The following is a 15,035-nucleotide window of genomic DNA, read 5'->3' as shown; positions in this document are numbered from 1 at the left end:
ACAAGTGTGCAGCATTTTTTTTTTTTGGTGCATGGTCCAGGAATCGAACCTGGGTCTCCCGTATGAAAGGCAAGCATTCTACCACTGAACCACCTGTGCACCCAGCCTTCTTTTTAAGAATCGTAATTTTGATCTAATTCACAATTAGTCCCTTACACCTTTTGTGTAGTGTATTTTAAGCTTCATTTTATTCCCAGTGCAATTTTTTTCATAAAAATTTACATAAAGGAGTGCATTCGTTCTAAATGCAGTCTATTGGAGTTTGGAATTTCGAATTAGGCTCTCTATTCCAGCAATACTGCAGATAAACTTCATTATACTCTCTTTTCTGACCAAAACACTTACATTAATGATTATTGTACTCAGTATACAAATTATATATTGCATAGCACAAGATCCACACACTAAGTTTACTTGGAACACTTTATGCAATTTCCACATGAATTAGCCCATTCCCCAAGTTTATTATGAAATGAGTCAATAGCATGATCTTCACTTTGCCTCTGTTTCAGAGAATTTCAGATACTAGAGGTTATACGGTGATATGTTCAAAGCCAAAGGATAAGATATAATTACAATTATATCTCTTTGATTCTCTACTGGCAAGTCAATGCTTCTTCCATTAAGCTATCTATTGTGTAATTACAATTATTAAGATCCTCTCATTTAATTTTTGGAGTATCTTTAAAAAATGTATGTTGTATAAATGTACATTGAAGACATTCATCTCATTAGTGAACGAACAAAATTCTATGTTCATAAAGAGTTTTTATTGTAACCAAACCAGCCAGTCATTTAAAAATGAATTACATTTATTTTATTGGTTATAAGCTTCTCAAATGAAGGTATTAGGTATTTTTTTCTTTGATTTACCCACCGTAGCTTACCCATAGAGACAACTTGATTAATTCATATAGGCTGGCTGATTGAACAAGGAGCTGAATATTTAGTTTAAGTAGTTTGAAGGTTTCATATACATAATCAGATATTTTTCAGATAATTGCTTACCTCTTCTAGCTGGCAGGCTTTGATGACACTCCTATACCTATATTCATCATAGGAAATACCAAAGATGATGTTTTCTTTAACGCTACCAGGCATGATCCAGGAGAACTGAGGGCAGAACGAAATTCTTCCACTGTGTTTCATTTTACCCTCTGAGGGCTCTAGTTCTCCCATAATCATCATCAGAAGTGAAGTCTGGAAATAAAAGGCAGTGTTATTAGGTTAATTCATTTGATCAAATCACTCTCAGAATTCACTTGTCTCCAAATGTCATGTTAAACAGAGGCTTCTACTTTGGTTTGAAAGACTCTATTGATTCAAAATTTACTAAGCACTTCATGTTCTAGGTACTCTGCTATGCACTAAAGATAGGAAGGGGAATACAAGAAATGATACAATAGAATGTGGCTAAGTGCTATGACAGAGGCACAAAAGAAGAGACGCTAACAGTTTAGAGAAGTTCAGTTAATAACAGTTAACTTGTTGCACACTTGCTTTGTGCTGGGTTCTTTTCTAAGGGCTTTAACTGTATTAATTTATATACTCTTCACAATAACCTTACAAGTTAGATTCAATATTATCCTCATTGTATAAAGAGGAAATTAGGTAAAAAGAAGCAACTATTATCCTATACACTCATAGATAGAAATGAAATCACCTGGGAAGCGCATGTAAAGTAAGGTAAGAGCTAGTTTCAAAACCCTAAGGAAAACCAACAATTAAGTTGGGTAAAAAAAATAGGAGCCTGCAAAGAAGACTAAGAAAGAAGGTTGAGAGAAACTAGGAAGAAGTTATATCAGGGAAGGCTTAAGAAAGTGGGGTCAGACTCCAAGGAAAGTAAAATGAAAATAAAGACCAAAAATTGTCCACTATATTAAGAGGTAGCACCAGAGAGAAGAGTTTGGCAGAATTCTGGGGATTGAAACCATTTGGGGAGTAAAGAAGAAATAAGAAAATAAAATAAAGAGTAAATTACTCATTTAAGAAATATAGTGAAGAAGGAATTAAAAAATATGGAGCATGTTATATTTTAAAGAAAATTTTATTAGTATGTCCTTCATGAAATTAACTATGTAAACCAATATCTTCCTACATTTTCTTGGAAATTATATTTAAATCATGAAGGAGACCACAAAAGAAAAATCAATAGATTCTATTTTCACTGAAAATAGGAGAAAGATATAACCTTCAGACTCTAAAACATATAAAAGCAGGTAAGATCTGCTGAGCTAGAAAGGAATATAAACTGTGGTGAGAAAACCCAGCAAGGGTAGATCTCAGCAAGTACTAACACAAAGACTCTCTAAAGGCAAGAGATTTACTCTGAAGTCTGCAACAATGAGTACAGAGACAGGGTGAGTTGAGTGGGTCACAGAAGTTCTCCTGGACTGAGTTTGTATCAGAGAAGCAAAGGCGCGCTATACAAATGATTGTACAGATGACTGATATTTGTAGAAGCAATCTGTCTCTCTACAGAAAGTAAGAATGGAGACTTTAGGGAGTAAGCCCAGAAGATCTACCCTGGCAACCTCCTCCCTGCCCACCTCTTCTGGGCCTCTGTAAGTAGCTAATCCAGGAAACCACAATATTGAGCTCATTCAAATATAAATAATTGAAAGCAAGTTGCAAAGCCCCAAAACAAAGAAACATAAGGAAAAGGAAGGAAGGCCATAAAGCAAAGACACTACCCTGCAAAGGGATGACCAAATATTAGGAGGTGAAACATGAACTGGCAGAACTCAGGAAAGCAGAAGAAAAGAATAAAACAGAAATTAAGATGAAATTAGATGAATCACAAAAGGGAGTAGACACTGACGAAAGCAAATTAAAGAACAAAAGAGAGAAACAAAAGCTCTCATATTGCAATGGAATATAGAGTTTAAAAGGATCACTGTAGAAGACAGGCAAATAGTAGCCAACGTCACATAAGAAAACACATCCTCAAACATGGAAACCGAAACAATAGAACAGAACAAATACTTAGAGATGTATTCAAGAAATTTTTCTAGAATAAAAATATATTTTAATTAACCTATTACGAAGTCACATTAAATACCAAATAAAATTAAATTGCTCTAGAATGGTCAACGTGAAAATACACCCTCACTTTTGTACTTACTGTAATTTAAAGATACCAAAAGAATTCCTTTGGGCCACCAGGCAAAAAGACCAAGTCATTTACAAGATTAAAAAATACATATATCAGGCTAGCTTTAGAGTTCTATGTCATAGCATTCAGTGCCAGAAAACACTGGAGGAGTACATGTAAGATACTCAACAAAAAGAGGATCAGTCAGGAATTTTATATACAGCTAAGTTATCCTTCAAGTAAAAAGACGATAGACAAACTGCTTTGTACAATATAATATTATTCCCATGAGCCCTTCTAGAAAACACTCTCTAATCACCCAAAAGATAGGTAGGAACCTTAACCAAAAGGACTATCAGTGAGCAGACTTTATATAAATGAGAACTAAAATGAAAACTAATGTGAGAATTATAGTAGAGGGTTAGAATTATGTTAAATGCCCTGATAATAAGAAAGTTTAAAGTAAAATGAATGAAGGAATAAACAAACTGTGAAGGGAATGAGGTATGGATATAGAGTGTAGTAGAAATTTGCTGATTGCCTCATCAATAGTTGCTAAAAGTCAAAGATATCATGTAAAGCTGACAAATCAAGTAATAGAAGCATAAGCAAATTTTATAATTCAAAGGTAAATATTAAGAAAGATAATACTACTGACTAAAATTGAGTAGGAGAAAAAAGAGGTAGTAGAAAAAGAAAAAGAGTATTTTATCAGAGATCAAATTAGTGAAATAAAGAAATAGAGGAACAAAGTTTTAATATAGTTATTTTTATAAAAATAACCAAAAGATAAAAAATAAGACCTTCTTATATATCATAAGAAAACACACACACACACACACGCACACACAACAGATAATACGGAAATTGTTAAAAAGAAAAAAACTGAAAACAAAAATAATATGAGGGAATTCAGACAAAACTTATCTAAAAATCCATAAATAAAAATAGACTAAACTCACTTATTAAAAGAAAATATTTTGGATTAAATTTAAAACAAACCTAACTTTATGCTCTAAAAGAAACACACGTAAAGCAAAGTGATTGATAAAGGTTGGAAAGGGAAATTAAAATGGGCAAATGCAAACATGAATAAAAGACTGTAATCTTCAGATTTGGACATTCTCACAGCCTTAGAAATATAACTTGTAACTTGTGAAAGTCAAAACATTTCTAGATATTGCTTTCCAGCAGCTTTAGCAAACCAAAACAGATGTCAAATAGGCATTTCAATATAATATTCCAAACTCAAGTTTCCCTCAAAATTAGCTACTCCCATAACTTCCCAGCAATGGTATCTTCATCTTTTCACTTTGTCCTGTGTTCAATGCAAAGACCTCGGAGTCATCCTTGATGAGTTCATTCTTCCCTTATGCCTCACTGAGTATATCCATTAATTCTTTTGGCTCTTCCTTTGACACATGTCCTATAACACCCTAACTTATTACTTCTATTGCTATCTAGATCAAGTCATGATCATCTCTTTCCTGAATTAGCACAAAAGTATGAAACTTATCTGCTTCTGCTCTTATTTCCCTACAGTCTATTTTCAAAAGAGTAGCCAGATGGCATGGGAGATGACTCCCAGAGATGAGCCTGCTCCTGGCACCATAGAATCAACAACGCCATCCTGATATAAAGGAGAAAAGAAGTGTAACAAATCAGGTATCAGTGGCTGAGAGTTCAAATAGAATTAAGAGGCTACACTTGAGGTCACTCTTACAGATGCTTCAGTTATACATTGCTACCTATCATAACTTGTTAAATATCAATGAAAACCATTCCTGCCGATCCTAAAGAATACCTAGGGTATTATGTAAGATTCCACAAAGTTCCATGCACTAGGGTAACTTTCCAGAAACCTCCAGCCTCTAGATGGGTCCCTGGACCAGATAAGTCCTGAAATGCAGAGGGACCAGCCCTTCCATAACATCAACTAGTTCCATCCCCCAGCCCATACTATCAATAGCCCCTTCCAATGTGAAAAAGAGAGTGGGAGAAAGATCAAAGGTGATGGTGGCGATATACAGAAAAAGTCGGGTTTAACAACTGAGTATGAGTGCTGAATCATTATACTGATATTCTTTTGGCCTCTAGTACCTTAGAGCAGCTAGAAATAAAAACCTAAAATTGTGGAATTGTAACCCATACCAAACTCTGAAATCTGTTCTACAACTAACTGTTGCGCTGTATTTTGAAATTTATTGCTTCTTTGCATATATGTTATTTAAAGAGAAAGAGGAGTATAACAGAGAAGATGGGATTTAACAAAGAAGTATTACTGCTGAATCATTATATTGATATTTCTGTTGGTCTCTAGCGTCTTGGGGCAGCTAGAAGTAAAAATGAAAAATCAAGAAACTGTAACCCATACCAAACTTTAAATCCGTTCTATAACCACTTGTTAAAATGTACTTGGAAATATACTGCTTTTCTGTGTATGCTATATTTCACAATAATGATTTTTTTAAAAAGTAGCCCTGTTAAAAGTCAGATCATGTTACTTTTTTGCCCTTCCATGGCTTCTGATATCAATCAAAAAGAAGCCTAACCCCAGGTGCTTAATGATCTGCCCCCCTCCCCCATTACTTCTCCTTCTCCTATTCCCAGACTAACTCTGTACCAAACCCCTGGCCTTGCTGTTCTTTGCACCAGTCAAACACAGTCCCACTCAGAGTTTTGTACTTATTGCACCCTCTGCTTGCCTGGAAGACTTTTTCCCCTAGATATCCACATGATCTAATCCTTCACCTCCTTCAAATCTTTGCTTAAATATCATCTATTAATGAGGCCTTTCCTATCCCTCCTACTTAAAAATGCACCCTACACTCTGCTCTATGCGCCTTAATAGCATTTGTCATCATGTGACACCTGATATATTTTTATTTACATATTGTCTGTCATCCCCCATTAGAATGTGTTGGTAGGGAATATGTTGTAGGTTTTGTTCACAGTGTATCCTTAGGGTCAAGAATAGTGCTTGGCACAAAGTAGCTAATCAATAAATATTTGTTAAATGATATTATAATTTAGTTACATTACAGTGAATTACATTAAATTGTGGTATAAAGACTCAATAACTTTAAAAAGTATACTACAGGTACATAAGAAAACAGATAAACCAATGCAACAGAATAGAAAGTATAAAATAGATCCAAATGCTTAAAGGAATTAGTATTTCACAAGGGCGGTATCTCAAAATCAATGTGGGTAAAGATGGACTATTCCAATAAATAATGTTGAAAAATGGACAGCTATTAGTAAGGCGTACAAAGAAACTGTATCCATATCTCACACTATATGACTGGTGAATTCCAAATAGATTAACGAATAAGTACAAAGAACAACACCATAAAATACTTATATGAAACATTGAGGATGCCTAAAAGACAAACTCACAAAAAATCTATGGAGTAAGAAAGACTTTTCTAGCTACGACTCAAATCCAGAAGCCATAAAATAAAAGATAAATTAAAACGCATGAAAGAAACAAACTTCTGCATGGAACACAAAAGGAAAAAATGTCAGTCTGAAGGAACTATTTGAAATTTACATCATGCAAAGAGAAAACTTCCTTCTATATACAGTAATCCTAAGATCTAAAGGTAAAAGACCAACAACCCAATAGAAACCTGGGTGCTTCAGTTTGCAGAAGCTGCCAGAATGCAATATATCAGAAACAGAACAGCTTTTAAAAAGGGAATTTATTAAGCTGCAAGTTTACAGTTCTAAGGCTGTGAAAATGTCCAAACTAAGGCATCCAGGGAAATATACCTTGATTCAAAAAAGGCCAATGGGTCCAGAACACCTCTGTCAGCTGGAAAGGCACATGACAACATTTGCTAGCTTTCTCTCTTGGGTTCTCATTTCATAAGGATTCCCCAAGGGTATTCTTCTGCATCTCCAAAGATCTCTGGCTGTGTGACTCTCTTGGCTCTAAAGTTTTTTCCAAAATGGTTCCCTCCTAAGAGACTCCAGTAAGCAACCCCACCTTGAATGAGTGGAAACACATCACCATGAAAACCATCTAATCAAAAGTTACCACCCACAATTAGATGGGTCACATCTCCATGGAAACAGTATAAAAGATCATATCCAGCAATACTGAATGAGGATCAAAGGACATGGCTTTTCTGGGGTACACAACAGATTAAAACCAGCACACTGTGCAAAGTATTTAACATATATTTCACTGAAAATGAAAATACTAGTGGCTTTTGACATGTGAAATGATACTTTATTCATAAAAAGAGGAATGCAAAATACACCTACATCCCATTTTCCTCTATGAGATTGGGAAAAAACTTTAAATTAGATAATATAATCTTTGGCGATGCTGTGGGGGAAATCAGCACTCTTGTGCAGACTGTTTCAGGAGTATAAACTGGTGCGACCTTCAGGGAGAGAAGTTTGGCAATATCTACCAAAATTATAAATATGCAAATGCCTAAGGAACCACTGCTTTTATCTGACCCTGTCTTCATAGCTGGTTCTTATACCAAGCAACTGGAACCTCTGCCAGTAATTATATGCTTATCAGTTCTTAATAGAACTTCCTGAAATTTAATTGCTGATATGTCTTGTAAATTGTAATTAGAAAGTTATTTTTACATTTCTTTCATGGAATTAATTTTTACCACATAAACTCAAAATTAATATTAAAACATTATATGAAGAAAATCACTGTGTTCTCAAAAATAAATGTCATTCTTTCAATCACATGTAATTTGGTTAGTAGCAACTCTTTTAAAAAGGCTTTTTAAAGAAGAAAATGCACTACAACAGCTACTTTATCTAAAAGGCCTAGTTCACATGTAGGAAAACTTAACTAGAGAGGAACACTAAGAAAATTTTATTACTAGCATTGTGGAAACCAAATTCATTGACTAGAAAATTTCGGTGGTATTTTGTTTCTTGAGCCTAAGACTAAATTCTTTAAAATATGGTTCCTTATATTAGATACTAATAAATAACTGTCTTTCAGGAGTCATTCTTATTTTCTATTTCCACTTACATTTTTATCTTATAGCAGCATTGCTTTTATCTTCTTTATTTTGTCCTTGGGTTCAAATCTAGAAAATATCTCAAAAGTGTGAAGTCACTAAACTTTTTTCTTATATTTCTAGAAAACCCCACAGCTAAAAAAACAGTCAAATGAGAACATATATCCACTTAGACTTCCAAAGTAAATACCTGTCATCCTTAGTAGCCCATTCCAATGCCAGGAAGCCCTTTCTTCTCCCTGATTTTATTTATTCATGCCGTTTAAATTTATTTCCTCAAGAGTTAGGAAGTAAGTATTTATCGTTATCTGAACCATAGCTCATATGTTTGAAGATATTTATTGAAAAATCACTCCTTAGCTTTTTCCCTAGCCCTCTAACAACAAAGTTTGAGTCTTTAGACATTTCTCCTTTCTTAACTACTAGGTTTTTTCAAATATATCGCCAAATATTTGGATTTCTGGTAAGTTATTCTTTGGGATGGGGTCTGGGGGGTGGGGCGGTTTAACCAGTACTGAATAAATTAACATTCCTATTTATTCTCTTCAAAATACTATCTCACTTAATAACTTCCTCATAATATATTATTAGCAAGTCTGAGTCTAGTCTCCAAAATTTTAATGTCATCAAAATGGGGACCTTTTGCCTATGGGGTTATTGAGATAAATTCTAAGCCATGATTGTCCTAGACCAGCTGTAAGTAAATATCTGTGCTAGATTTTGAAAAAATGGAAAATTTATTTGCTCAATAAAATTACTGAATGTCCACCAAATGCAAGACACAGTTGAACGCCATGCATGATATAAAGATGTAGAAGAAAAAATCATTGAAAATAATATGAAGAAATAAAAAGCTAGAGGCAATTATTGTGGAACAGAAATGGTCTAAAATAACTCCTTACGCTATAGACAAACTAGAAAAAAAAGGAGAAATGCATGCCAAATTAAGTTCTTAATGATGAGAAATAAAATAGACTACCTTGCCTGCTCCAGTAGATCCAGCAACTGCCAATAATTGTCCTCTTTCAATCTTGAAATTGATATCTTTAAGGACAGGAGCACCAAGAAGTGAGAAGTTACTGAAGAAGAGGCCATTATCCCCACTGGAAACTTTTCTATTGTTGTTATTTTGTTTTGCTTTCTCAAATAATTCCCCAAATCCCTGTAAAGATACATAAAAACAAAAGGCAGGTTTTCAGATATTTTCAACATATATTTGTTTTAATTATGATTAATTTGAAAAGCACACAGCACATAATTCATACTTTACAATACATACATATATAGCACATTATCAAAACATTTGAGAATCATAACAATACCATTTAAGAGAAACCTGATTTCCCTTTCTCAGAACTTTACCCACCCTCAAATTAAATTAAAGATTCAACTAATATGTTACTAATCTTTTCCTATAGGCTGAATTCATAAATAGTATCATTTGATCTTCAGCATAATATATGAGGTAGATATTGTAATCACCATCTTTCAAAGCTGCACACTCTGACTCAGAGGGGTTAAATGACTAAAGTCACATAATTAGTAGACCACAGTGTGGGATCACAACCCAAATATGACTGCTACAGTGCCATGTGGGTAACACCTAACTCTGAGAAGTTCAAAGCATTTCTATAAGTAATTTGTGTTGAGTATAAATGTGATGATATTATAAGATGTTTTAAATAAATTTCTATTTATGCAAGAGCACCTGGGGGGAAGGAATTTCTTTTTGAAAATTTCCTGCTTGTCTACTGCCACCATAAGTTTAGAGCAATGGTCTTCAAACCAAAGTAAATAACCCCTGAAGTTACTGCCAAAGGAAAGCTGGTACACATAGTTTTAAGACAATCTATTTCCAGATCCTCAACATTCAAATGTACTCTCTCCTAAAATTAATCTGACTGAGAATTTGTCTACTGTCTGCCATTTTTCCCTTCCCACTTCCCCTCTCACAATTGTCCTTCCTTCACTTTACCTAAGAGAGACGGTTTTCTCATAAGTCCTAAATCTTCCTAAATTCCACTGCCTGGAGTGTATAAATCTCTAGGACACTAACACAGGGACCAAAAAAGAATGGTTTTCTCCATAAGGACTGTCCCATAAGGGCAAAGCAAGAAATACCGAAGGAGGCAGCATCTTATTCCAGATGGATTTCAAATTCAGGCAATCCACGTATCTTATCTAACAAAGAAATAGATTTCAGAAATGAGATGGAAGGAGAAGGCTTTTTTTTTTACATAGGCAGGTTCCAGAAATCGAACCCAGGTCTCTGGCATGGCAGGCAAGAACTCTGCCACTAAGCCACCATTGCCAGCCCAGGAGAAGGGATTTTAATTTCATGTTTTCTGTGCTATCAAATGAAGTCACACTTTTCCTGGCCCAAAGCCCAAATTTAGCTCATTGGCATGACAGTGAGAAATGACTTCAATTCACTTATTTTCCATAATCTGAACACATTGAAACTGCATCTCCAAGGCTTTGAGAAAAGTCCATTTAAAGTACTCATACAATATATGATAAATAGGAAATGACATCCTTTGCCATCACGTAAACCTATATCGAAAAATTAATAAATCATCTTTAAAATGTACCAGGAGCACATAGTTTTACAAAATTCTTTTAGGACATACATGAGCAATGAAGTTTGAAGACCATTGCTTTGTTCTTATGACATGGTGGCTAACATCTCCCTCAGACATAATACAATTAAAATCAGCCTTTTAAGAAGTAGTTCATGAAAAGTTTTAAAAATAAGGCAAAGGTACTTGTTATTCATTGATTTATCATATAAATATTACTGACTACTATCACTATATTAAGGTTCACTTCAAAAATCTCAAATGGGAGAATAATACATGAATAGATATTAATATTGCAATGATCTTAGTGTGAACAACTGAAAATCATACCAAGTCCTATGGTATAGATTAAAGACAGCAAATGATTTAGCCTGGATTTGATCAAGAAAATGATATATATGCTAGGCTATGAATGATATAAGTGGCATTTCAAGAGGCCAAGAAATGGATATAGCTATACCAGGATGACGGATCTGCATAAGCAATGCTTTAGGCTTCAAAGAACAAAATATGTCTCAGGAATGGTGAGTGGCAGGGTCATATGTGCATGACAGGATGGCAAACGGTATCCTTGGTTGGCAGTGACAGGTTATTAAAGGCCTTGTACGCCATGCTTAGAAATGGAACTTTTATCCAATAAGCAATGAGACCAATGGAAGGCTGTTGTTACTAATAACCTTTCTCATTACAGAAGACATGTATCTAGGAAAAGTTGCAAATAAATAGAAGCAGAAAGAAGACAATAGAAATCAACTGTAGTTGTACCACTGAAAAATAACTTTTAACAATTCAATTAATATCTTTCCATTCTTTTACTATGTACATAAAATCATATATGATCTTTTCATATATGATCTTTTCATATATGATCTTATAGAATTAAGAAAAATACATGAGGTTTCTGACCTGCTCTTCTTATGTATAATTAATCATAAATATTTTCACATGACATCAAGCAATCTTTGTAAATATGTTTCCTAATTGCAGGATAGTATCCCAGAGTATTAATAAATTGTAACAAATTTAAGCAGTATCTGTTTTTTGGTATAAGGTAGTTTCATTTAAAAAAACTAATTAATCTTTCTTTATGCATATATTTTGCTATAAATCTTAGGGTATGTCAATTATTTTTATTTACTATAAATTCCCATGAATGGAATTGCTGAAGCCAAGGGTATGGAATATCTAAGTCCTTTAAAAAGTAGTTCAAAATTTTTCTCCAGCAATGCATAAGAGTGCTAATGTTCAGGAACCCTTATCGACGCTTTTTTGTTTGCTTTTGTTTGGTTTCTGGTTGTTGTTTTATAATTTTATAGGTGGAAAACAGAATCTCACTGTGGATCTTTTTTTGTATTTATTCAACCCCTAGTGAGGGAGAATATTTTTCATGTTTCTATCCCCTCTATATTTGTGAGTGAGTGGAATGCTTATAATATCCTTTGTCATTGATCCTAGTCTCTGTCTCATCTTCTCAACCAGCTGGATGATGTTTGACAAGTCTTTACATATTCTGAGGTTCATCTCCTAAGTTGTTGAAGGCATTAAATGAAGCAATATATGTGAAATCATTTTGTATAGAGTAGAATATTAGTCACTCATTCTTTTTTTTAAGGAATAGGCAATGTGGTGAGTGGGAAAAGGACTTTGGAGTCAGCAAAACCTAGGCTGATATTTTAGCTCTGCTATAACTTGTTGTGTAACCTTGTCTAGTTACTTAAACTCCCTAAACTTCTACTTCCTAATGCATTAATAGAAATTATTTTACCTACTCACAGGTTTGGAGTGAGGGAGGAGTGATAAATAACTCATCGGGACTTTCCTCCTGGGTAACTGAGTGGATGGTGATGACATCAAACAAAATGAAGAACACAGTAGGAGCAGGTTTATGATGTTTAGGGAATGAGGCAGGTGATGTGATTGTAGGGCTTCCAGGAAATTTGGAAATACGTGCATGAAGTGCAGGAAAGAAAATGGGACCAGACATTTATATTTGGGAATCATAGCACATTGGTGACAGCTAACCTGGGTGAGGTCGCCCACAGAGAGTGTGAAATGCTATAGGGAAGCCTAGGTGGGGACACAGTGGTCCATTATCATTGAAGTGGCAGGTAGGACAGATTTAGAAGTCATGACCTGAGGATAAATAATCTGGAAAGAGTGGTCACTAAAGCTAAAGAAGAGAATGGTTTTAATAGATTGGTGAGATCAGTCTCCAGATTGCCATACTGAAAAGCCCACAGAAGGTAAGGAAGTGAAGACACGTTTGACAGTGAAGGAAAGTGATGTGCTTTGAAGGATGGGGCTGAGATGGGTGGTAAGTTAGGGAATAATTTTTTTAAACTTGAAAATATTTGTATGTAAGAAGGAGTTGCACTGCCTTCCCCATTATGTGGGACATGACTCCCAGGAGTGTAAATCTCCCTGGCAATGTGAGACAGGACTCCTGGGATGAGCTGGGACCCATTATCAAGGGATTGAGAAAGCCTTCTTGACTAAAAGGGGGAAGAGAGAAATCAGACAAAATAAAATTTAAGTGGCTGAGAGATTTCAAACAGAGTAGAGAGGTTATCCCGGAGGTTATTCTTATGCATTATATAAATATCCTTTTTTAGTTTATGGTGCATTGGAGTGACTGGAGAGAAGTACCTGAAACTGTTGAGCTGTGTTCCAGTAGTCTTGAGTCTCAAAGATGATTGTATAATGATATAGCTCTTACAATGTGACGGTGTGATTGTGAAAGCCTTGTGTCTGATGCTCCTTCTATCCAGGGTATGGAGGGATGAGTAAAAAATTTTGGATAAAGAATAAATAAATAATAGGGGGGACAAAGGGTAATACAAATAGGGTAGATGAAAATAGTAGTGGTCAATGAGAGGAAGGGATAAGGGTTTGGTGTGATGAGGTTCTTTTTTTTCCTTTTTATTTCTTTTTCTGGAGTGAAGCATATGTTCTAAAAAATGATCATGGTGATGAATACATAACCATGTGATGATATTGTGAAACTGATTGTACACCATATATAGAATGTACGTGGGTGAAGATTTCTCAATAAGAATGTTTTTTTATTCTTAAGAATCTTTATTCTTAAAAAAGAAGGAGTTGGTTGAAAGATGTCAAGTCTTCTAAAGACAGAAGAGTTGGTGGTCCCAGGAACCACCTGAGAAGATGAAGCTAGATCGCTATAGTTCAGTCAAGAGCAGAAACAGGAGGGAAGGAAAAAAATATAATGATGGAGTGAAGAGAGAAGTTAGGGGCATTCATACATGATAAATTCTGTTTTCTCTATGTATTGTAGAAATCAAGGCCATCTGCTGGGGGTGAGCAAACCCTGGTAGAGGTATGTATATGGGGCGGGGGTAGCTAGAAAATTATAAAAACCTGGAATGGATTTTAGGGAAATGGCAAAGGGAATTCATGAAAGACAAGTGAACAGATTCTGCAAGGAGGTGTTTAACCACCAGTTGAGGTTGAAACTATAAATGTATAAAATTTACAACTGACTGGAGTATACGAGTTTCCCAAGTAGCACCTCCTTTGCCAGAGTTGATATAGTGAATGTTTTCCAAAGAAAAAAATCTGCAAAAGGAAAAGGTGATTGAGAGGGAGCTGAGTGACCTGAAATGATTGGTCTTAGAGTATGTGGAGGTTAAACAAGGAGAGGTTCAACAGGGAAAAGTCAATAGAAAAGCAGTAAAGAAAGAATTAAGAGACTGTGAGAGTTGGAGGGGTAGGAAAATCTGGGCAGAGATTTCAGACTGTGACATTTCCAAATCAGAGTAGGTCTGGGTCCTAATAAAGCTCAGGTATGACCATAAGAGGAAGCTTCTGAAGTAGCTTCTGGAAAATATAAGTTCAATGGACAGTTTGGATGGATCATTCATGCGGATAGTGATGTCTCTGATAAGGTGTCATAAGTTTGACAGGCACCACTATCCTGAAGAAATACCATCAAAGAATGCTTTGAAGTTTGATGGGTGACAAATACTGGAGGAAGAGGATACAGCCAAATGGGAGGCAATGGTTCAATGCAAGGGCTCTAGAGTAAGACATCTGGGTACAAATTCCAGCTTCAGCCCTGCCAGTTGTGTGGCCGGAGCCAAGTTCCTTCACTTCTCCAAGCTTCTGTTTCCTTATCAGTAAAATGGAAATATTAATATAACCTAGGCAAAGATATGTTGTGAGAATCAAAGAAGACAAAACATATAAAGTCTTAGTCCAGTGCCTGGCACAATTAAGGGCTCAAAGCAAGCCATTATTTTCTTAAATAGGGTAAGAGTGAAATGCAGGTTTTTTACATCAGAATGGGAAAATAACTGTAAGTAGTAATGAAAATGCCAAATTTCTTATTTTTTCCTTCAT

General features: G+C 35.0%; 1 protein-coding gene across 3 annotated transcripts in view; it reads right to left on the bottom strand.

Moving 5' to 3' along the window:
- The window catches only part of CFTR (CF transmembrane conductance regulator), a 192,751-nt gene that overhangs the window by 111,030 nt on the left and 66,686 nt on the right, over window positions 1-15,035 (bottom strand). For all 3 annotated transcript variants that reach the window (XM_077116506.1, XM_077116591.1, XM_077116678.1), the window contains 2 exons: window positions 9,077-9,259; window positions 1,009-1,200 (listed from right to left, as the gene is read on the bottom strand). In XM_077116506.1, coding sequence (XP_076972621.1) covers window positions 1,009-1,200; window positions 9,077-9,259 — 375 coding nt within the window. The remainder of the gene's footprint in view (window positions 1-1,008; window positions 1,201-9,076; window positions 9,260-15,035) is intronic.

Source organism: Tamandua tetradactyla, chromosome 1, assembly GCF_023851605.1.
Source record: "Tamandua tetradactyla isolate mTamTet1 chromosome 1, mTamTet1.pri, whole genome shotgun sequence".
Classification (NCBI taxonomy): Eukaryota; Metazoa; Chordata; class Mammalia; order Pilosa; family Myrmecophagidae; genus Tamandua; species Tamandua tetradactyla.
Note: the sequence above shows the minus strand (reverse complement) of the source record. Positions and strands in the feature narration are given on the sequence as shown.